The 23,549-nt window shown below is 36.6% G+C and overlaps 1 protein-coding gene across 9 annotated transcripts in view; it reads right to left on the bottom strand.

Moving 5' to 3' along the window:
- The window catches only part of KCNIP4 (potassium voltage-gated channel interacting protein 4), a gene marked incomplete at both ends in the record, with an annotated part of 414,628 nt that overhangs the window by 14,963 nt on the left and 376,116 nt on the right, over window positions 1-23,549 (bottom strand). For 7 of the 9 annotated variants that reach the window (XM_080344081.1, XM_080344086.1, XM_080344085.1 and 4 more), the window contains 2 exons: window positions 1,341-1,410; window positions 21,934-22,058. In XM_080344081.1, the coding sequence (XP_080200207.1) occupies window positions 1,341-1,410; window positions 21,934-22,058 (195 nt within the window). Of the gene's footprint in view, window positions 1-1,340; window positions 1,432-21,933; window positions 22,417-23,549 lie in introns of those variants that run through there. The other 2 variants (XM_080344082.1, XM_080344087.1) reach the window with 2 other exon arrangements.

The raw sequence follows: 23,549 nt of genomic DNA, 5'->3' as shown, positions 1-23,549 counted from the left end.
CACTGCGGTCTCCACGTGCTCCCCCACACGATGCCACGGCCCTACAGGCCCAGAGGAGCAGCAGAAGGATGAGCATTAGCACCAGAAAAAGGGGTAGAAACTAAGACCTGAATATATTTCAGTTTTAACTACACTACTATTCTTTCCTTTCTGTAACAGTTAGGTCAGGACTAATAAAGATTAGGCTTTACATTTATTTTCATAATACATTTTAGCCTTACTTTTAGAAAAGATGTGCTTTCTCTTTGCCCATAAACAATTTGGAGTGTAACAATAGGAAATATCATAATTTTTTAAATTATTATTTTAAGTGTAGTAAAGGTGTAGTAAATCACATGCAGAGAATTATTTTCATTAGCCAGGGTAATTAAAAAATACAATATCTGAAACTGTAATTGTTAGCTTGGTTTAAAAGCCTAGATATAGAAATCACCATTCGGCAGGCCAACTCTTTTAGCCTTTTGTTCTTCCCCATTGACTATGCCTACTTGTTAAGGATTTCGGTGATGGTAATCCACACTGAATGCCGCTATTTACCTTCTAGGTCTTTATTCAAAAGAAAACTAATTGGGAGATGTTTTGTTCCTACCAATTAAATGTGTTGGTTTTGTTTTTATTAAATACAAGTGAAAAGAGAGAGCTATCAGCAGTCTCAGGGAAACATGAAAATCTCAAGAGCTATGAGAGATGAAGAGGCAGGATTGAAGAGCTGTAGGATAATATGAAGAGGGAGGATTGACTGGTAAAAGCAAGCAGAAGAAAAGAGAGGAAAACAATTCAAATTAAAAGAAAATTGAAGGTTCAAGGCAAAAAACTGTCATACATCTTTGTTTTACCTTCATTTCACTATAAGATAATGAAGATAAATAAATTAATGGAACCCCTGGAAATTAATTAATTGAAATTGAGTTCAGGAAAGAAAAAAGCCCTCATTTAAGTTGAGAAACCCCATAGAAATCAAGAGGGGCTCTGCCACCGATATTAGAGTTTACCTGTAGTGCCTCCTACAATTTTCATTCCTACTGTGAAAGATTTTTTGGAATAAAAGAGAGTGGAGAAGACTGTATAGGAAGTTTAAAAAGAAATAGCCTACTCAGAGAAACCTGGTTTTCCAAAGTACCCAAACACAGGCAGTAACTTCATCAGAGAAGACTGACTTCTTGTGGATATCATTGCATTCAATTTAGAAATATATATCAGAGAAGTACCCCATGAGTTCAGACAGAGCTTGAGACGACAATCTTGTTAATTTGAACAAAAGGCTCTTTTGTCAGACTTAGGGACTTACAAACATAGCTCTCTGTTCACTGTACTACTAATTACATCTGCCAAGTACTTACCTCCCTGTGGAAAGAACTGAGAGTAAATCTCTTTGAAGGTTTCCTCATTGACAACACCACTGGGGCATTCCTGAAAAAAAATGAAAGAAATGAATACCATCCACTCTGGCCCAGTTAAACCATATGTTCATGAGACTGTAAAGAACATGTGCGTGACTTTCAGAGTTTAACATGCCTGATTTTGCACTTTCAAGCTAATATTAATGCATCAAATATTCATTCACTTTGATGTATCTTCATGTTCCCATGAGACAAAAATTTCTTCTGTGCCATATATCTCAACTTCAGCCTTGAGACCTGATTGACAGACATGAGCAGCAACCGCTCTGCTGCAGTGCAGGGAGCTACTGGTGCCACTGTGGGCCATGTGTGGCCGCTCCCATAGCTGCAAGTAGCATCTGTAGAGTGTGGAAAACAAGCAGGAATCTGAACTGCATTTGCAGTTGGGTATTACTGATAGAACATGCAGTCATATTCTACCAGAAGAGTTATATTCAACGAATTCAAAAGACTCTGCCGCGGAAGATCTTATTCAAACCTTGAAGATCCTTCTCCCTCTTTACATCTTTCTCATAAGCTGAAATACATAAGAAAGAATAAGCAGAAAGTGCCAGAGCAGAGTGATAAGACGGAAAATGAAAGGTAGGGAAGAAGAAGTAAAAGGAGGATTAGAGCAGTAAGTTCACAACAATGACTTATGGAAAGATGCAGGAAAAGCAGAAGGAACACTGTATTGTTTACTGTAAACATCAAAGACCAGACAGCCAACTTCTAGTCTTGCATTTACCACACTGAGCAGGTGGCTTTGGGCAATGCACTTAATTTCTTTTTGCCTTAATTCCTCTTTAACACAGAGGGTGAAAAAAATCTGGAAAGCTCTTTAAGAGGAAAGTATTTCTAGAAACAAAGGTAAGAAAAGACAAATTAAGTGTTAAGGGTCATACATTTATTTTTGTCTATTACTGTGCTATTTGGACTGATAGCTCAAACTTATGTGCTCCTGGTCTTAAACTGGGGAAAAGAAATAGCTATAAATGAAGATAAAGAACAGTGTAACATCTTTTACCAGTACAATAACAGCTTTTGCTGTGAAAGCAAATAATATTTCTATTAGACTGAATAAGGAACACTGAGATATTCATAGTTCTGACAGCTTCCGCTGAGAAACAAATAATGTAATCTTGCTAATTGGGAGATGAATGCACCACCTGAAAAACAGGTCAGATCTGTAGATCTAGGACTATTTTGATTTATGTCACTTACCCTCAGCCAAAATCAGCACTTCACCATAACTAAGCATGTGCAAACACATAGTAAGAAACAATTCTGTTTGATCAGGAGAAAGAGCGACCACAGAGACAGAAGAACAAAATTATTTGTTCCTGGTCACAGAGGCTGTCACCAACAGAGGCAGAATTAGAGAACAGGTTTTTGTAACACCAGATGTATACTGACTGCTGGGTCGCACTGCCTTTCAAACCAAAGCCTTTGGGGAACAGGAGGAACAGTGAAATGAATCTAGCTTCTCTACCCTTTGTCAGGTAAGGAGCAATCTGTTAGTTGAGGTGGAATCTCCCTGACTATCATGTATTTGGGTGTGACAGCATTCTAAAACATCTCTCTCTGCATTACTAGCTTCCTAAAAATACTGTAATCAGTGGTAATCAGTGTCTAGTGTCTCTGTGGTCCCTAGCAGGTTTACTACGCTGCTTGTCCTTTTATGTGAAGCCTTCTAGAGTTGTATAAGTGCATGTGAAAGAGCAATATTTTTATTTGTATTTGGAGTACAATAAAGAAAACATCAGTGGAGTGTTCAGGTACTCACTGATATAACATTATGGTTATTTAATGCAGAAAATGTAAGGTATTTCATAAGCTCCTCTACCAAACATACATTGGTATATATTCTACATGATTCCCACATCTGCCCAAGGAAGAATAACACAGCCTACTCCCTGAGATGGGTGGGAGTGTAAAAGGACAATGCAGTATTTCAGAATTTAGAAGAAGAAGGCAAGGCTTCTTTCTGTTCTACATTTCATTTATTTTCAGGCAAAAAGCAAGGCACATTTTGAGTTAACAAAAAGAAAACCTATGTATTTGAATCTGTAAAATTCAGATCTTGCCCTTTTTTTCTTTTTTTCCCCTCCTGTGAAGCTCGATAAATAATGAATGACAAAATGTGCATTTAAGTTCATCTAACTCTATGGCTTATGAAGATGTAAAGCAATTTTTCTTTGGATGAATAGGACATTTAAAACATCCTCATTTTGCAAAGAGTTCTCTCTCATTTTACAGGAAATACCAGTGTCTGCAACAGTGTCAATCCTTAGCCTAAAGCTGTGGAAAATAAGGCTCCCATTTCCTGACTGCATTTGAGTGTTGTGATGTTAGAGGAGAATTAAATGTACTCTGGAAAAATATGTCTAATTTATTATTTTTTAGTTCAAAATAAGTTAGCAGCCTGTTTTTAGAGATCTACATACCTCGTTATGGCAGTAGGCAATTAGCGTTAGTGTTTCACCATACTGTTTGAAAGAAACATTGTTCAGAAAGGCAACCTACTTTTACAGAATTACCTATTAGTAGAGCCAGGAATGAACTCTTGAGTTTTTCTAGGTTTACTCCCTGTATTTTTTTCCTCTGCTCTTTACTGCAGCATTGCCCATAACACCTTACCTTTTCCATCCTTGGAGGTCTGTAGTAATGGTACTTTAATGATATTCATTAGAAATCCTGTGATACTGACCAATTACTCTTGTCAGAAATATCAGTTTGAACTTTTCTTTCCTTAGCATGGAAATTTCCTCTGAGACTTTACAAGATGGTGAACACCTCTGTTCTTAAATAATTTTAGTCAAAATATATATGCAGCCAGCATAATTTACCTCCAAGACCACCCTTTTCTTTACTCATAAAGAGTTATGCCTTTATTTTGATTATCATGAGATTTCTCTAGTTCAGAGAAAGAGATTTAATATTGTAATTGTTAAGTATGCCCCATGGCTTTATGTCAAGTTATTGCTGACTTCTGCCATTGTAGCAACTATAATTAAAAAATCTTTCCAACTTTTCATTAAACTCTTATAAAAGAGAGGAAAATAATTAAATAGTTTGAAAGAAAAATGTGAGGCTTATTTAAACCATTTCCTATACACTTTTTTTCCTCCAGCTGTACATAATTTATTTTGTTACAGAAATTTTCTGTTTGACAGGCTTTTAAAATTGCATTAATGATGTATTATATTTTCCTTCTGGAGAATAAAAAGGAGGAAAAGTTCATTTTGAACTGTTTTTCCTGAGTCTAGTACTCCTTCCTTTAAAGAGAAAATAATATAAACCGATAGCAAGAACTGACAGAGAATAATAAATTTGATTCTGCCTTTTGATGATCTCGTTTGTGATTTTACTGCTGAGAAATTACACCTCCAGCACATGGTCTTATGAACCACTCCAAAACCCATAAATTATTTACAAGCTTCATGCTGTCTAAGCTGTCTTTTTTTTGGTATTTCTAAGAATACTGCAATAGCTGGATTCTTCTTTACTACCTAATCAACATCCTTTTTAGACAAGTAGCCAACCCCAAAAGACACAAAAAAGAGAGAAATAATGAAATGTAGGAAAGAGGATGAAGGAGAAACAAACTCAAAGACTTTTTTTCTGCATAACAAACAATTTTGCATGATTGATTAAGCTGTATTAGGAGCTTTGGCAATTTTAAATATATTTTAATTACAGGCTTTTGCTTGACAGGTTATCTATCCCATGCTTTATCTGATGTCAGTTTTCATTCTGCTTCGTTTAGATATATGTTCTCGTGCATTGACTTAATTGTCTCTAATTGATATTATTTTCTTTTTTTTTTTGAATGTACTGAAAATTTTTATTTTGCATAAGCACAAAACTTCATGGAAGAACACGTGTAATTCTGAAATAGCATGCACATACTTTAAAGCTAATTCTACTAGAAATCCCACAACATAAACCCACAGTGGCTTTTCACATGTAGTCAAGTTCCTAATTTTTCGTTTGAGTATAAAAGGGCTTTGATCAAAACAAGATAATAATTTAACAAATGGCCTTGATCTAGTAACACAATCCAGGCTAGATTAATAATGAAATCTGGGCCAACAGACACCTCATGAATCTCAACAAAATTTGCAACTTTCTGTGTCTGGGAAGAACCCACCCCTTGCGCCAGCACCAGTTGTGAATTGACCAGCTGAATGGCAGTGCTGCCAACAAGGACATAGGGTTTCAGTTGATGTGAAGCTGAGTATGAGCCAAAAAAGAATTCTTACAGCAAATAAAACAAACTACCTACTGGGCTAAGGCCAGCAGACTCAGGGGGTTATTCTTGCTCTCTGCTCAGGACAGTCTTGGGACCCTCCTAGTGACATGGAGGAACTGAAGAAAGTTCAGCAGAAAGCCATGAAGACTACTAAGGATGAGAGCACATGGCCAATGAGGAGAGACTGAGGGAGCTGAGAGATAGTCTAGACCATCACCAAGGGATGAGCTAACAGCAGCCCATCTGAAGGGCAGCTACAGAGATAAAGGAACCAAACTTAGCAGGGGCAGTCAACAAAGTTCACTGCCCACAGTCTGAGGTTTGTGGCCTCACATGAGACATCAGGAAAAACTTTTTCCCTCTTCTTGGTACCCTGAAGTGTGGTGATGCTTGAGAGACTCCTTAATTTCACTGAAAATTTGGGCTGCTGAATAGCCTGGGAAAGCTGTCTGTGTATGTGGCAAAGCTTTTCTAAGGGATGAGATGAGAGGCTTTGTTTGATAAGCAGACCTTGATAATTTGCCATTGTGAACAAGGACATACTGACCAGGACAGAAGGGTGTGGGTCAGAGGCTTCATACAGTAGGTACTGAAGCTTGTATTTTTTTGGTCTTTAATGTTTTTAAGGTTTATAAAAATTAACTTTTAATTTTATGCACTCCCCACTTCCAAAGCTGCATACCTAAGGTTGATATGAACTTGCTATATCTCATGTTTGTTCTGATGTATGTGGTTGAAACACAGGCCTTCTTATGACTCTTGTTTGTAGAAAACTGAGTCAAATAATTATGTGACTTTCATGGGTTGCAAAACTAAATTAATTTTTCCCACTAAGAGATACAATTAGTACTTTTGGACTAAACATCTACTTTTATTCAGAAAAATAAAATAGTGTTTAATCAGGACACATTGATATGTATTCAGCCTATATTGGCCTTCCACGGCAAGACATCAGTGGCTATGTAGTAACACTTCTCAGCAAAATTATCAGCAAAATATTTGTCAATGTTTTATCATATAGAAGGATTTTTTTTTTTTTTAGTGTGGATACAGTAATGTGTTCTATCAGCAAAGTTTATACTTGAGATGTACAGTGTTTTTTCTAGGCTTATAGAAAATTTAACAAGGGAACCTAAGTGATCTGAAAACTCATTTACTGAAGTATTTAAGCACTATATAAATGATCTGAAACAAGACCAGTGATACATAGTTTACAAATACTCCTCTCTTGATCCTACTCCAAAATAAAATATGTGTCAAGTGACACACATAAGAAACTAAGCTACGAACAGTCCCTCCAAGGATGGAAGAGGTAAGGACTTTGGTGAAACATATCTAGCATGATCTCACTTTGCCTTGAAACACAGATAACCTTTAATCAGGCTATCACCAAATATTACCCCATTTGTCAGACATAATAGTCCAAGATCAAACCAAAAAGACATCAAATAGATGCAAATTTCCAGTCAGAAAGAACCAAAATCCCAGCTCACTTTTAAGAACAGGTATAGTCTGTGAAAACCATAAAAGAATAACTTTCCTGATATTCTGCATTCTCACTTTGTGTCAGATGGTGCCTTGTGCTGTTTCTGTAGCATAAGCCAGAGAAAGAATGCAGAGAGAGAACCCTTCCTTGGAAAAATAGCAGGTGCAATTCGGGATTGCCAGCATGAGGGAGTGTAAGCAGTAGCATCAGGTTACATTGATACGGTAAATTCTCCCAGTGCTCTCTCAGCAACTGCACTGCTTGTGGGCCATGGGAAAGGGGTAAACTTAATTTGTCAAGCAGAAGCAATACTGAAAAATTACTTATTTGGACATTAAAGAAAACCATTCAAAGATGATACAAGTAAGCATGGATGCCAGGGGTGTCAAACTCATTTTCACCGGGGGCCACATCAGCCTCGCAGTTGTCTTCAAAGGGCTGAATTTTATACAGTCCTAAAATTACATTCAGCCCTTTGAAGGCATCTGCAAGGCCGATGTGGCCCCTGGTGAAAATGAGTTTGACACCCCTGATGTATACCATTGATGGAAGTAAGTTTTATTTTGACTAGGTGTTTTATTTAATTGCAAATAAATTAATGGTAGTGGATAACGTCCTGATGTTGGTCTGCACATGCAAAACGATAGCTAGGAAGAAGAGAATTAAATGGCTGCTGTGTCTTAGTCCTCTAGGGTCAATGCAGGAATTGGCTTTTTACAGCTTTATTATGCCTTTACAGCTTTGAAATTTAACCTATATCCAGCTGACACACTATAAATAATTTAGTTGTGTCTGCAGACCACTAAATATACTTCAAACAGAATAGAAAACAAAAACACAAGTTAATACACTTCTAGACTAAATGTTTATATTTTATTTATATTTAATAAAACTGATTATAAATTATAAGCATGCTGCTCCTGGTAGAATGCTGGATTTTGTTAAGTTATGTGATAAAAGTTTGTCTGGGCACCCACAGAGGACCACAAAGTGACAATGGCAGGTTGGGGAACCCAAATGACGTCTTGTTGTGGCTGGTCTCAGGACATCCCAGGAGGCATTGGCCCACCAAAGGTCCAGCTCCACAAGCTCAGGGAAGCACAGAGGCACAAAGGTAAGTGGGAACCCAAATTAAGGACAGAGAGGAAGGACACACTGTCCTGGTCCCTCCCAGGGCTGTCCCAGGAGAGCCTCAACCCCAGTGTCAGGACATCAAGATGAGTGATATTTTGTTGAATGCATTTATACAATTCAATGCATTAATTAATCAGTATTGTATTGATTTTAATTAGGAATACCTTTAACATTAAAGATGTATTAACCAAACCTCAATAGGGCTAGGATCAAGTTTTGACCCACCTTAGAGCTGCATACTGAGACTAAATGTTTGTAATTTATTGTAATTTAAACAAACAAACAAATTTGTAATTTTGTAACTCATTTCTCTGCAGTAAATATACATCTGCTTGTCCTTGATATATTCATCAGGAATAGATTTCATTGCGTATATATTTTGAAGCGAGTGCTAGTGTCATTAACTTAGTGTTCTGAAAGTGCTCTTAGAACGCAGGGTTCTCTTTTGATAGTCTATTTTTTTATTTTTTTTTTCCCAGTGAAAAAGCAGAAGACATATCAGCAGTGATTTTGTGAAAAAGTGGCTTGGTGTCACTGCTGGAGTTCAGATCACATTTATTGGACAACATAGGAGAAACACCAAGAGCAGGAAAAAAAAGAAAAAAAACCTGCAGCAGCTAGTAAAAGTGAAATTATTTTAGCAGGACTTCAAAGCAGATGATAGGAACAAAATTAGGTTTCTGGGGGAAAGAAGGTTTTGATGTCATTAAAGGAAAACCATATGCAGTCTGAAAAACATCTCGAAAGATATGCTTAAAAGAGATGCTGTGCACTAGCCTGTGAAGCAACCTCAAAAACAATAATTCACAGAAACCCTCTCTCTTGAAATACTTGAAATGTGGCTGAACAAAGGACTAGAAATTAAGACTGGGAAAACTAACCTGGGAATTGCCAGATAGTTCAAAAGATATTTTTCTTTTCTCATTAACACAGATTATAAATAATCCCAGACATATTTATGCTCTTTTCTTCTTTCTTTTCCTTTGTTCTAAATACTTTAGAAGAAGAAATAACAGAGGATGATGTAGGGAGAGAAGAGCAGCTGTTTTCCTGCCATAGTTAGATTCCCCCCAAGAGGACAATGAATTCACAGAAGTCCAACAATAAGCAAAATATTTTCCATTAGTTGTTGGTAAAATTTAAAGGGGTTATTTCTCCTGTGAATTAAAAGAAAAAAAAGAACATATCTTTTTAATCTATTACAGTCATTTTTCTGAACAGCTTCTTTGAACTAGTATCTTCTGGAGTGCTGTATTGTCAGCTCCTGCTATTTAACACCTCTTTTTGAAACTAGATGAATGACAGAAACATTTAATTTCCTTTGTATAGATTTTTCATTCAACACCCCGACACATCAAATGGGAGCTTTGAGGAAGTTTTTAGGAAATCAATGAATGTATGAGATAATTGCAATGCCTATAGAAGAGATACTTACTTTGGCCCTTTTGATGAGGCAATTATATTATTCCCCCACTGCAGTGTTCCTCTTGATCTTTGCTATTCACCTACCATAAAAGCCAGTTTGCCAAAGGACTGGGAGGATGATTGGCAAGACAGTGTCTCAAACTACTCACGAAGGCTGACAATTGGTTTTATTCTGTCTTTAAACCTAACATTTTGGGGTCTGGCCAGGCCTGTGATATAATGGAACAAGTCCAGGCCTTACCTGCCTTTCTTTTGAAAAGCTGTTAAAGGAGCTGTTGCTCATTACCAAGAAATGTGCAGAGATGGGGAGGTGAGCAGAGGCAGGCTGCACTGGAAGAGATGGGTAAAATAAAGTTTTAAAGATGTGTGTGTGTTGGATGCCTGTTCATACATAGTGGCAACCAAACAGGCTCAAAGGCCAAGTGTTTATTGTGAGGGTGATCTCTGCAGATGAAACCATTTAAGTGAGGCTTCACAACATCTCAGATAGAAGACATAAACCACAATATAAATAAGCAAGTGGCATTTCTTTCTTTCTGTTAGACAGGGGATTGCCCTCCAGTTTTACAACCTGTTACACTGGTTTAGTAGCCAGATTACCAGCTGATCCAGCCAACAAACAGAGCTGCCACCTTCTTCATGCCACTTACACATTAATAGAATATCAGGTAATTTTCTCAGAGACAGAAGATAATTTCTCAGACAACTCAGAAACATGAATTTTTTACTCAAATCAATTTTCATATTCCCTTAAAAAATTGAAATATTTGTTAACATTCCTAACATTTTGAAATTATATTCTGTACCTATTTTAATAAATATATTATTAATACTGTACTGATAAACAAAGAACTTTCAAGTTAATGTGGATCTGGGTACACCAGAGAAACCAGAAATGGACTAAATTAGGGGTTTTTTTCCCTATTTGAGCATAATTCATGCTCCATAATTACACTATGTCTATTTAAAGTAGAACACATACACATGATAGGACAAAGTGTACTTAAAACACAGTTATAGCTGAAAGAATTTAATATAATTTATATTATTTAATATAATTCTTAAAAAGCTTCCTGGAGTAAAATGAAGATTAATTAATATATTAGTGAGGCCTTTCTTACTTTGTAGGAGGACTGAGAGTCCCTGTACATTAATATGTGTAAGACACATGAAGATACTCAGAGTAGAAATGTTAAAAGCTCAAAATACAAGGTGGTTTTTATTATTATTATTTTTATTTATTACACTGATTGAAATTAATCTTATGAAAAATTAATTTTAAGGACAGTATTAATATTCTTTTCATCTGTGGAATATTATGCCTACTATGTGCAACAATATATGTTATAAATATGAATATGTTTATAATGATCTATTTTTAGCTTGATGGATTTTCACTCATTTTCTTTAATGAATAAACTGTATTCAATTACACTGAAAACTGCTGATGTTTTTAATTTCAATTATCACTTCTACTTTTTGTGTTATCAGGAAAGGGACAGCTATTAATTTAACCTCCTGTCTATTGAAACTGAATTAGTTGTTTTTTCTTTTTTTTTTTTTCTGACTTGGTTTCTCATCTTAGTTTTCTCAGGAATGGGCTACAGAAAAAAAAGCTTTGAGAACCTCTTTTCTTTATTGAAACAGTTCTTGGCTTACATTTAAAAAAATAACTTCTATACAATCAAATAGAGAGATGCTGTAACCAGTGATGAATGATGAAATATGTTAACGAAAGGTATTATATATCTCAGATCAAACTTATCTGATGACTTCAAGAGGGCCAAAATTTCTTCCCCAAATAGCTTGCTATTGTTTTCAATTATTGCAGAATTAAGCCCCGTAGTTCAGAACATTAAATAACACATTAGCCTTGTACACTTAAATATATTTATGAGCCGTTAGAGCTAGCAATGGAGATGAAGAAATACTTTATTTATGCTTAGTCTTTCATCCCCACTCTAAAGCCTTCCTATGTCTTTGCCTATTTATGGTTACAGGTGTAAAGCATAAGCAGTTTTTCAAGGAGGACCTACAATGTAGGAGGCGTCTCAAAACAGAGTGCGCTAATTACTGGGTCTAGAGGGACATCCTTCTTTTTGATCTTTGCTCCCTGATCTAAATTATAGTAGAATTATTTCAATTAAAGGCTCACAGCGGCAACGCTTTGGGTTGCTGCATTATCATTTCTGTCACATAAGCTGTAGACTCATTCTATAGCTCAGTGGCAACTGTCTACATTTCTAGGAACATCGTGGGAGTCAGTGGATTACAAAGCATCAATCTCCATTGACATCCATTGGTTAAAATACATCTAAAAACTCCTCTCAAACCTTGTCTCATCAGGTAAAACACAAAACTTCTTGCTTCTATTTAGCCATCTATAGAAGAACTATGGTAATGCTTCCCAACAGCACAGTGAGGATGTACAAGATTTTGAGCCTCCCACTGGAAGATGCTCTAATGAACAAAAGCCTCTTGACACCCCTATGGCAGTTTCAGAGGAAAACAAGCAGAAATAAAGGAACTGGCTCACATCCAGTGTGTGTGGCTTCACACAGTAAATAACAATCAACACTTTGGCTGCTTCCACGATGCAGTGGGCGAGACGCCAGCAACACTTTTAATCAGCACATTTCTTTGTTTTGCAATGCCCGCTAACTAGTGTAATTTTTAGTTTCCTATTATTAGCACTGGCAGGAAGTCAACAGTAAACAACATGACTAAAGATTCGAACTTAAAAGCTTACCCCAAAGCCTGAGACACCAAACTGTATGGATGAGTCCCTGGCCTTACTTGAGCAGAATGAAGGACATGAGCAGTCCTTAACAGAAATATTTGAGTGTAAGTCAATTCCATACTTTAAAACCGTGGAGGCCTTTATTTTTTTTTTCTTACATGAGGGAGTTAGAATTTAGAAGCTCAGTTGTTGCTTTTGTTTTCTCTAAAAGCTCCTTGTATCCTTAAAGAGTGTAAGATTCACTGAGGAAGCAACTGTACTAACAACACTCTGCCAAACGTTAGCAGGCTTGCACCTTGTTCAGAGTTCAGAGAAGGGCAATGAGCAGGTGAGGGGTCTAGAGAACAAGTTTTATGAGGAGTGGCTGAGAGAACTGGGACTGTTAAGCCTGGAGAAAAGGAGGCTGAGAGGAGACCTTATCGCTGTCTACAACTACCTGAAAGAAGGTTGTAGCATGGGGGGTGTTGGTCTCTTCTCCCATGTAGCAAGTGACAGAATGAGAGGAAATGGCCTCAAGTTGCACCAGGGAAGGTTCAGATTGAATACTGGGAAAAAAATTCTTCATGAAAAGGGTTGTCAGGCATTGGAACAGGCTGCCCAGAGAAGTGGTTGAGTCACCATCCCCGGAGGTGTTTAAACGATGTATATATGAGGTTCTTAGGGACACGGTTTAGTGCTAGACTTAGGTTATGGTTGGACTTGATGGTCTTCAGGATCTCTTCCAACTGAAATGATTCTATGATTTGATGATCATGATTACTAATATTTTATAGCCATAAGTGAAAATGAGAAAGCCTAAAATGAGAAAGCACAAGGTATTTATGAAGCAACCTCAGTGTGTCAGGGGTGAAAAAAAGAACTATATTCGAACTAAAATGCTGATCTGATTTTTTTTGTGTTTGTCAGAAAGACGGATGTTGATACTAAGTATTGACAGCAAATCAAAATTTCAGCCTAAAAGTGTGTCTTAACTCAAGTTACTCCAGTATTCTTCAGAGTGGCAGTTCTTGGTTTCTTTCAAAGACATGCAATGGTAAAGGCAGACAGATAAATATTTAGTTATTGCCAAGTACAATGAAAAGCACCAAGGAATTTCAGCTCCTGCAGAATTCTGTTAGCTCAAAGAAATGCCAAAGAGCATAAAATTCTGTGGGGAGCAGGTTAGAAACTGGAAATCAAATATTGTGCTCATTATTTATATTTTACATAATAATACATTCATCCTTGAACACAGGCTTTTTCTTTCTCTCCTACTCACAACACTTTCTCTCGGAAGGGCCCCAGCTTTGGAAACACAAGAACAAAAGTTCATACCTGCATAAATATTTATCAGAAGCAATCGAGGCAATGACGTGTATGAAGCTGCTGTGAGTGTGAAGGAGATGTGGTCCATAGTAAGAAATGCCTCTTCCCTGTTCACACAGTTGAGGGCCCTGTGACTCATCCTGGCGGCTCCCTGGCATTCAGTGTCTGTCACAGGCTCCTCTCTCTAGGTACCAAAACCTCACTGTCACATCTACTCTTGTCCAGCCTGTCAGCACACCACACTGACACCTCCTTTATTCTGTTGCCCAAAAGTGTCCCCAGATCATGGATCTAGAATATAGAGAAGATACTTGATCACTAGAGCTCTACTGTTCATGGTGATCATGGAAGGGCCAGAGTGTACTTCGTGGCAATACTTTAGGCCATTAACCTAAATACCTGTGAGAAGGAGGAATGGACAGTTCCATAAGACAGGAAGTTCCATTGCTACTTACAAAGACATATTGTTTCTATAGTTCAGTAAAAATACATGAGAAAAGCATCTGAATGGAATTTGAAGTTTACTCAGGAATATGAACTGATAACTTTTTTTAGCACAGCAAAAAATCTAAATAAACTACATAAATATCCTTTGGACTGTTCTGAAGCTCTCCTGGTCTCATATGTGGGTACTTGATACATTGCTTTTGGCAGTATATCTAAAATTTGCAGCATAAATCAAGTAATTGGAACAGAACACTGAGACAAACCAAAATAAATGATGATTGATATTTGCTAGCATATTTTTGTGAAAACATGAACAGTATAGAGAAACAAAAAAGAAGCAGAAGATATTTCCTACTTAGATAACAAGAATGGGAAAAGATAACTAGATACATCTAAAAAAGAGTTATCTATCATACAGGGTAGGCCTAAGAAAGAGATTTAATTTCTCATGGTTGTATCATTCCTTATGGAGATTCATTAAGGCTGAAATTGCTGGGAATAAAAACTTCTTGCAAAATCTGCTAAGTTTATGGCACATAAAATTTGTCTTTGTTCCATAGCTGCAGCTTCTGAGAACAGAATAAGAAAATAAGGCTGTTATAACTTGGGCTCCATTACAGGGGATGGTGCTACATCTCTTGTTCAGTGAAGCAGATGCTCTATGACTTGATTTATTTATTTTCAACACTACTGGAAGTGCAGCAGATTTTTTTGGAAATGAGATTTGGTGTGGTTATTTGATCAAGTATTAGGGAAGATATGAGATTCAAATCTGGAGAACTATACTACTTCGAGATAAGAAACAGAAAAAAAGAATTGATCCCTGTGTATAAGCTTCTAGCCTGTTAATGGACTATTTAGTTTTGAGACAGTTACATTAACAGAAAAGGGATGGGCTTCAGTCTCTGGTCAGAGATGTATAAATGGAACAAGTAAATAGTTGTTAGAAATATCACACGGAGTGCTTCCTAGATCAGTGTTCTTTCAGGCATGAGGTTAGTGTCATTTCCACTTGACACATATGGAGCTTGGTCACAGAGAGGAAGACTGTCTCACACAAATTCTGCCCACAGAACACCCATTTCACTCTTAACACTGAGGAATTCAGCATTCAATATTGTTTCCTGTAAGAACGAACTTTGCTATCTCCAGATCCTGGGAAAGTTCAGTTTCCCACAGCCACCAGCCCCCCTACTGGTGCTCCCCACTTTGTTCCCAGGGCGTGTTTGAGGAGGCTTTGATCAGAAGCTGAGAAGCAATCTCTCAGATAGCCAGGGACACTCTAAAAGGTTTTGGCTGTCAGACCAGAGACATTAAATTAAGCAGTTGTCAATGTGGAGCCCATGCAGGCAGCGAAGCAATGGCATAATGCTCTCTTGCAACTCAGGCGGCTTTTTAGTGTGATAGTTAGGGCTTTTAAAGGTGTGTGGCAGTTAATAAGCCATCCAGAGAGCCAAACGACTCGAGTCTTTAGACTTCTAGTTTCATGCTGTGTTTACTGAATCATGCTGTCTTCTGAGTTATTGGCTCCTATTTCTTCTGTTACACTCACCGTATCTAAGGTCCTTTAAGTATATTTCACAATGGAATTGACTGGGTTGAAAAAATTCTCTTACTTGAAAGTTAACATGAGAATCATTCACATAATTGGAGTGAAGAGCAACTGTGCAAATGTCCAGCTGATCTATAGAATGTGGGCTCTGTTAGATACTGCATTTCAGACTGTCACTCAAAGGTAAATGCTGTTTGGCCCAAGACTTATAATAAACTTCCATGAGACTGAAAGACTTGACCTTGATGCTACATCAGTGATTGCTGTTTTATTAGAAGATTTACCACTGTTTATTTTTAGCACAGAGGTAGCATAGATCTAAAGACATTTCTAGTCAGAAATTAATACTGTTGAAATCAATAAAGGACTTTTGATGATTTCACTGCTTTCTGACAAAACCTACAATTACTCATTTTGCTTAAATTGATTAGGAGTTTAACCAAGAAAAGAATATAAAGATCTAAAATTACTCAGAAATTCCTAGGATCCAGAACAGATCCCTGAGTCCAGCACAAACAAGATTTTGTCTATAAAGTTTTGAAGTAATCAGGACCCAAATGGTCCAACTGCACCATCCAGAAGTATAACCAGATGATGTGTTTATTCCCTCTGCTCTGGTTTTGCAGGCTTAGGCTGCACACCTGAAAATATGGATGTCTACTTTGTGTCCTTGAATTGCAGTGTAACAGGGAGATAACTTAGTAGAGGATTTAGTATGGAATTACAATCTTTTATATAAAATCTCTTTAAAAGTAAGAAAACCAGTAGCAAGAAATCCAAGTAGAGGGATTTTTTTGAACACTCTTTTCTCAACTGATGAATTGGCCCACTAAAACATTTTATGATAAACGCTGTGCTATATTGTGCAGTGTTTATAGCAGTTATATTCATCTCTCCTCGTGAAGAAAAGGGGACAAATAGGAGAAAAGAGAAAAAGAGCTGTCTCCTCACTAAATTTAATATCACAGCATCCTCAATGGTGCACTGCACCAAATTTTACTTCTCTAACGTAAGTGATTACCCAGAAACCAAAATCCAACAATTTCACATAACTCCAGTATGAAGCTGTCTAATGCTTAGTCCAGATGCACACAAAAAAAATAACTGCAGTGAGCTGCAGCCAAAGAATATATTTTGCTGCTCATGTATTGTAGTACATAAACATTTATATTCCTCAGTTATCACATACGGATGCACATGAAAACTCTGTGGCAGCAAATATCTCCACCAGCAGATGAGTTACACTGAGCAGCTGGCTGGCAGAGCAGAAAGCATCCACTGTGCATCAAATGCCAGCCTGGCATGACTGATGGCACGTTGCACTGTCAGCCCCGCTGAGAGCACAGCACAGGGTACTGCCAGTTTCAAACAGGAGGGACTGACACACACACAGAGCAATACAATTCCACCAAAATACAGTACTGACATCTTTAGAGTAAAGAAGAACTTCAGAGGTATTTGGTGCTCTGCACTATTATTGATACTGGGTGCTTAAACTTACGCTCTTTTTTCTGTGCTGCTTAATCAGCGACATCTACATTTTTAAGACTTAATTCAGAAGTAAGCAGTCACTATTATGAAGCCATGCTAGATGACAGTTTTTCCCTAGTGAACACAACGTGAAGTATCTCCATGAACACCAGTAAGTCATGAGATGAATAGATGTGTAGGGGCTGAGTTCATTATTAACTTTCAAAGAGAAGATCTCAATCTCTGCCAGCAACTGTGAAACTAATTGAAACGAGTATCTCCACTGAAAGCATTATGGTCTGTAAGTTTGTGACAACTGACAACTCTATGCTATATCTGTCAAAGTGTACCTCCAAATTATTTTTAGTCTCATATTTGAAAAGTTTCAAGTTCCTTGACTAACTCTTGAAGGAAATATATAATGACTGTAAACATTATCATGTACTTTCTCCTCACTTTTTTTTTTTAATTTTTTTTTCCTGTAAGATACTAACAGAAGAACAAACAAAAGGGAAGGAATTTTCCAGAAGAGGACAATGAAAATAGTTGTATTTCATCATGGAAAACTCAGATGCTGTAGACAATCATCAAATAACCTATTAAACAAGCTTTCATTAACTTCCTGTAATACTCATAAATGCAACATACAGTAATACAATGCTTCCACCAAACCATAACTGAAATGGAAAATTCTTTCTATAAATTAGCCTATTTTGAGTGATGAAAAAGAACATTTTCTTACATGGATGGGTTGTATGATAGGAGAACCTATCTTTGAGCTGCAACATTATCAGAGTTATTATCTTACTGTCATTGTTTGCCTCATTTGCTAACAGCAATAGGGAAGAAAGGTATCATAGAAATGTTGTTTTCCCAATAAATGTCACGAGTATAGAGCTCCCAATTTAAAGCTACAATATGTATCCAGGGACATTTTTATGCATGCATGACTTAAATTTACACTTTCTCTGATACACAGCTGGGTAAGATCAATGTTCATCAAAAACCCTTTCACTTTTCCAGGAAAGCCTAGCAGTTTCACAACAGAGTTGGATAGAATTCTTGATGAGAATAATCAACCAAAATTAAAAGATCATTAACATTTAAGCTTAGTACAGGAGCATCTTTTGTGCAGTAAAAGCATTATCTAAGTATTTTTTAAATGTAAAATGTGCTATAGCTCAGGGACATTTAAAAAAACTCTCAGAGATCTATCAATGGACAAAAGAGAAAGACAGACCACATGTTGAGTGTGTGCTTGATAGTCTGTGCAATTTATTGTGAAGTACCACTTGTACTAGGCCTGCCACAGAGCCATTGGTTTGAAAGGTTAATGACTGCAGCAATCACAATTTCAATTTACAAGAAATGGGATGACAGGAAGCCAAATACAAAATGGAAAGTTCCCACTGTGATGGCAGCTGAGCAACAATGCATCAACAAGAGTGCAGAAGCACTGTGAAACCAGAGTGCAGGGGACAACCTTTTGAGCCTGGAGACGGCTTAGGACTTGTGTTAAACTCATTTTTGAAGGATAGTATAGAAGATTTAAAATGGCTAAATGACCAAATATAAGCATAAACTCTCCCTTGGTGCCTTTCCTTGTAATAGTTGTTAGGTCATCTGAAGCTGCTTATCCCACCTCCTTTAGAGTATCTTCTCTTGTATTTTAAACATCGACCTTGGCTGTTACCAAAACAGCCATTGCCAAGGTAGGCATTTCAACAACCTTTAGGCCTTTCCTGCAGTTATCCTCTACTTCTTGCTTCCTAAAGCATCAGCTATACTACAGTGTGATCTGAGACCTTCTGAAGCTTTCAGGTGTGCACATGTACACAGAGTTGCTGAGACCCTAACTTCTTCTGCTTGAATTACTTTTTGCTGGATTTGGCATGCAATTTGCCTATGGTGGAAAATAAAATTGATGAAAGTATCTTTAAAGGTTTACCATTTTATTTTTCTATAAGTAAAAAACATATAGTAAACCAAATTTTGTAATCACCAGCACTACAGAAATAGAGGAGTACTCGCTGCTTTCTCATCTAAAGTCAGTCAGAACTATATGTAAGTAATTTGAAGTCACAAACAATGAATAACTGGACTCAACCTGTGAGAACTTCTGGTCATACCCATGTCAGAACAGACATCCTAGAACTAGACAGGATTGAGGGAAATCAGCAGGCTGGACTGACATTATATAGATAAAAAATTTTCAATCAGGAAAAGCAAGGACTAAGAGGGAAATGTGTAAGAAGTGTGTAAAACAGGGAATGTCTTGGAGATGTAATGATAATGGTTACTCATTTTCTCGTAGCAGAAATACTATAGACACCTTATGAAAACGAAAGGCAGCAGATATGACACAGAAATGAATTATTTTTCACAGAAGGCATAATTAGATATGAAGCTAATTTCCCACAGGATTCTGTAGATGTCAAAATACCCCAGTAGGTTCAAAAATAATTATTACGGTTTATGAAAGGAACTTTGGTTAAAGTATGTAAAATATAAAATGCAGTTACAACTTTCAGTATATATTGGTGCATGAAGCACACAGGGGTGGAGATATTGTCAGGATCAGAAAGGAGGAGAGTGAGAAGGGAGGTGGCCTGCGGCAGAGAGAAGAGGATGACCGAACGCTGTCAGGGGGAGACCATCTAAGCACAGTGCATGGGCAGCACTTTAATGCCATCCTGTATCGGTATCCACCAGAGCTGCTCAAATTATATTTGGTAAAAAACTAGTTATGTGACAAGAAAATGAACTAATCCACATAGGCAAGCTGCTCATAGAGCTGTAGAGCATTTTGCAGTAAGAACTAATAAATATGAGAAATAAAACAAATGCCAACTAAACTGAAATCCTTCATTTCTGAAGTCTAATTCTTGGTCTAAAGACTACTACTTTAAATTGATTTACTTTTATGACAGTCATCAGCTGTAGTCATGCTATGCAGCATTTCAGAATGCAATTGAAAATTTTGCAATTATATTAAACACAAAAAATAGTTGAAGTACATGCATGTCTTCAATTATCAGGTAACGATAAGGAAATGAAACACCTGAATAAAGATGTATTACCATTGACACTCCTTTGATGTAAGCAGAACTTACATTTTAGAACACAAAAGCATATGAAGAGCTGGAATTCCTCTTTTAAAAAAACTGGTTAAACAGGAATAAATTAAAATACTTTCGTATAACCTATTCTCTTTCTCCATACCTTATTTTATGCAGCGAATTATCAAGGTGTTTAATTTGAGACTCTAATAATAATTCATAGAGAAACAGACAGAAGGGTTATTTTATCCACTATACTTTGTACCTTTTTGCCTTAGATAATTAGAGACATTAGTTCACGATCTGCAATACCTAGGGAATACTGTCATTAGCAAGGGAATGTTCTCTTGTACCCTGAGGAAATGAAAAGCTTTTAAGAGCAATCACTGTTAATCAGTAACATGCTAACATTATATACCTTCTGTAACTGAGGATGATATATGGACAAGACACATTAAGTGACTGTATTTTACTTGCATCATAGGCTTTAGATAAAAATGTAGTTTTAGAACATCCGTTTGCATAGCTTGATATCTAAGAATTCTGTTAGATTTATATTTTTCTTGTACAAGCTATTGAAAATATTCCCTCTGATTCCATAGTTGAGCTTCATTGTGCTTTTAGCATTATACTTTGTTATACAATTTCACATGACTGGTAGATGCCAAAGGCAAGAAGGCGGCCTTTTTGTAAGGTTGAAAGAGAAATGAAATCTAAAGGTGATAAATGTAATTAAATTTATCTTTACCTCCAGCTCAGCAGGAGACTTAATACTTGCACAGTTGTGGTACTCACAACCAAATACATGAATTAACATTACACACTCATTACTTCAATTGCTATTTATTCAATTTTTTTAATATCAAGTATTTTCTATCCAATGTTAATGGTAGACAGTATCCTATAGAAGTATTAATCACATAAAAGATAATAGAATACAACAGAGACCAAAAAACCAAAAAAGGCTATTTTTTTTTAAGAAAGCAGCTTTTAATTTCTTTTTTCCTTTGTATAGTATTAATAAGATCAGGGACAGCTCTTACTTTTGGCATAGAGCCAGAATTTCATAATACTTAGTGAAATCTTTTTGTATCTTATTTCTCTGCTCTACTCATGCACTGGGGTCCTCAGTGAGATCCCCTCTAACTAAATGGCTAATAGAACATGTATATTAGCAAAAGAAATCATTAATAATGACTCCCAGTAAAGGGATCTGACAAATTAATATACTGGAGGGACTAGGAAGCACCAAAGAAGTCATCTAATACTGTCCACATAACAAAAAAGTCCTCTAGTGCAATTTATATCAATTACTTCTAGTGACAACTATTGTGAACACAAAAATCAAAATCTTTCTTGTCACTGATCAAATTCTTCAGGATTTAAATTCTCTCCCATTATTTCATCTTCCAACAAACAACTCCAACACAATTTTCAGTCTGTTCTTGAAAAAAGTCCTACTAAACTAAGTTATAATCATTATCTTCTGGATGCTTTTTAATTTGTCTGCATCTTTTGGCTGTTAAACAGCCCGATTTTTATACAGTGATTGTATCCTCACACAACCAGGCACACAGCATTAGCTACTGAATCCCATGAGCTTCATTGCCAGTCATTCTTATACTCCTGAGATTGCGGTGGCCTACCCTGTAAATGGATAGTAAATTTAAAAAGTGCTTACATTCTTGAACCCTCTGTATAAGATCTGAAGCTCCTTCTTTGTGAATTTACTCTGTGCTTCCAGTAGTTCAAGAGCTTCAGGTCTATGTCGTACTGTGGCCATTTCCATTTCATCTTCTACAGTGTCTGCAGAACACAACAGACAGAGAGTAAAGCTCAACAAGAAATATAGGATTTAGAAGTACCTAACCCTTACAGAAAAAAAAAAAAAGAACGTTAAATGACTTTCTTTTAAAGAATATCTTTTGCAGCTTTAAAGACAAATGGCATATTCATTTTTAACCTTAGGGAAAGGGTATTTGTATGCTCCAGTGGCTGCACAGAACGTGGAACAGCAGTGATGATCCAGTAGTCTGAATACTATCACTTCAGTACAAATAGCAATAAACTGGAAAGTGAACATTCTGCAAGGGCATGCATGACACATTCAGAATAACTTTTCTGTTTCTATGACTCCCTGAGCAAAGAAAATAATTTTATGAAACTTTAGTGACTCCTGAATACTGGAAATTTTCCCTTGGTACATTAACTGATGTGAATTGACTGTATCAGACTGGGATTCTCAGTGTTTTCCTTTGACTGTTAAGTTGTGCGTTGGAAAGTGTGTGAGATTGCTGTTGTGTATTCAACAGTACACCTTACTTTGAGTACTGTGCAACAAACCCTTCAGGGCAACATGATTATTCATGGTGAGGACCCAAAACGGGGAACATGAGTATTTTAGTGACCTCACCATTAGGTGAATATCTGGATATACACATTCAAGCCTTACAGCTTGCAAGAGAGCCATGCATTTTTTTTCCAGGCAGAGTTTTAAATGTGAAAGTTAAATGAAATAGCTAAAAAAAACCTTACAGTATGTATTTTTATATGGCGTGCCAGCCATATACCTGATAAAAATATGTACGTGTGCATCTGTTTTTAAGTACTCCCAGTATTAAACATAGCTTATGTAGCACTCCAGACTAATTTAATCAAATCACTGCCTTATTCTGTTTTTTACCAACTACAGGAAGTAACCTGAGAGAAAACAAACACAGATAACTGTCACTTCTACAGTTCTGAAGACATACATTTTGTTCCATCAGAGTATGGGAATCTGCATTCTTAAAATAAAGTTTTATTCAGTTCAGTTTTCATAAGCATAAAATATTAGAATACTCCATTAAAACCATATTATGCTTACATCATCACGTATTTTTGTTCTGCTACAATACAGTAATAATAAGTTTCAGCTGCTTGGGAGAAATCTGGCATCAGAAGATATAGTTCAGCTAAACAAAAAAATGAACAGCCTTTAAATGGATATAATCAAAATATACAAACTATTTGGATAAATCTTCAGAAAGTTGCAGGGCCTTGTCTTTTCTCCTGTCAATGAGGTGTTGCTGTTGGCACTCATCTTGGGAAAGTGATCTCAGCATCACCTACAGTCTTATCTTTTATCGTCCATTTTGTGTTGACTTGTGGATAAGCTATAACATGTTTCTCATTTATTTTTCTTCATAGGTTATCTCAAGTGACTCATAGACAACTACCATCTTTGTGAAAATTTCCAATCTAAATGGTATTGACAAAAAACCCAATTGACACAACTCTACGTTTACCTTACGAAGT

This window comes from Nesoenas mayeri (genome assembly GCF_963082525.1).
Source record: "Nesoenas mayeri genome assembly, chromosome: 4".
In the NCBI taxonomy this organism is placed as follows: domain Eukaryota; kingdom Metazoa; phylum Chordata; class Aves; order Columbiformes; family Columbidae; genus Nesoenas; species Nesoenas mayeri.
The sequence above is the reverse complement of the archived record's forward strand: the minus strand, read 5'-3'. Positions and strand labels throughout refer to the sequence as shown.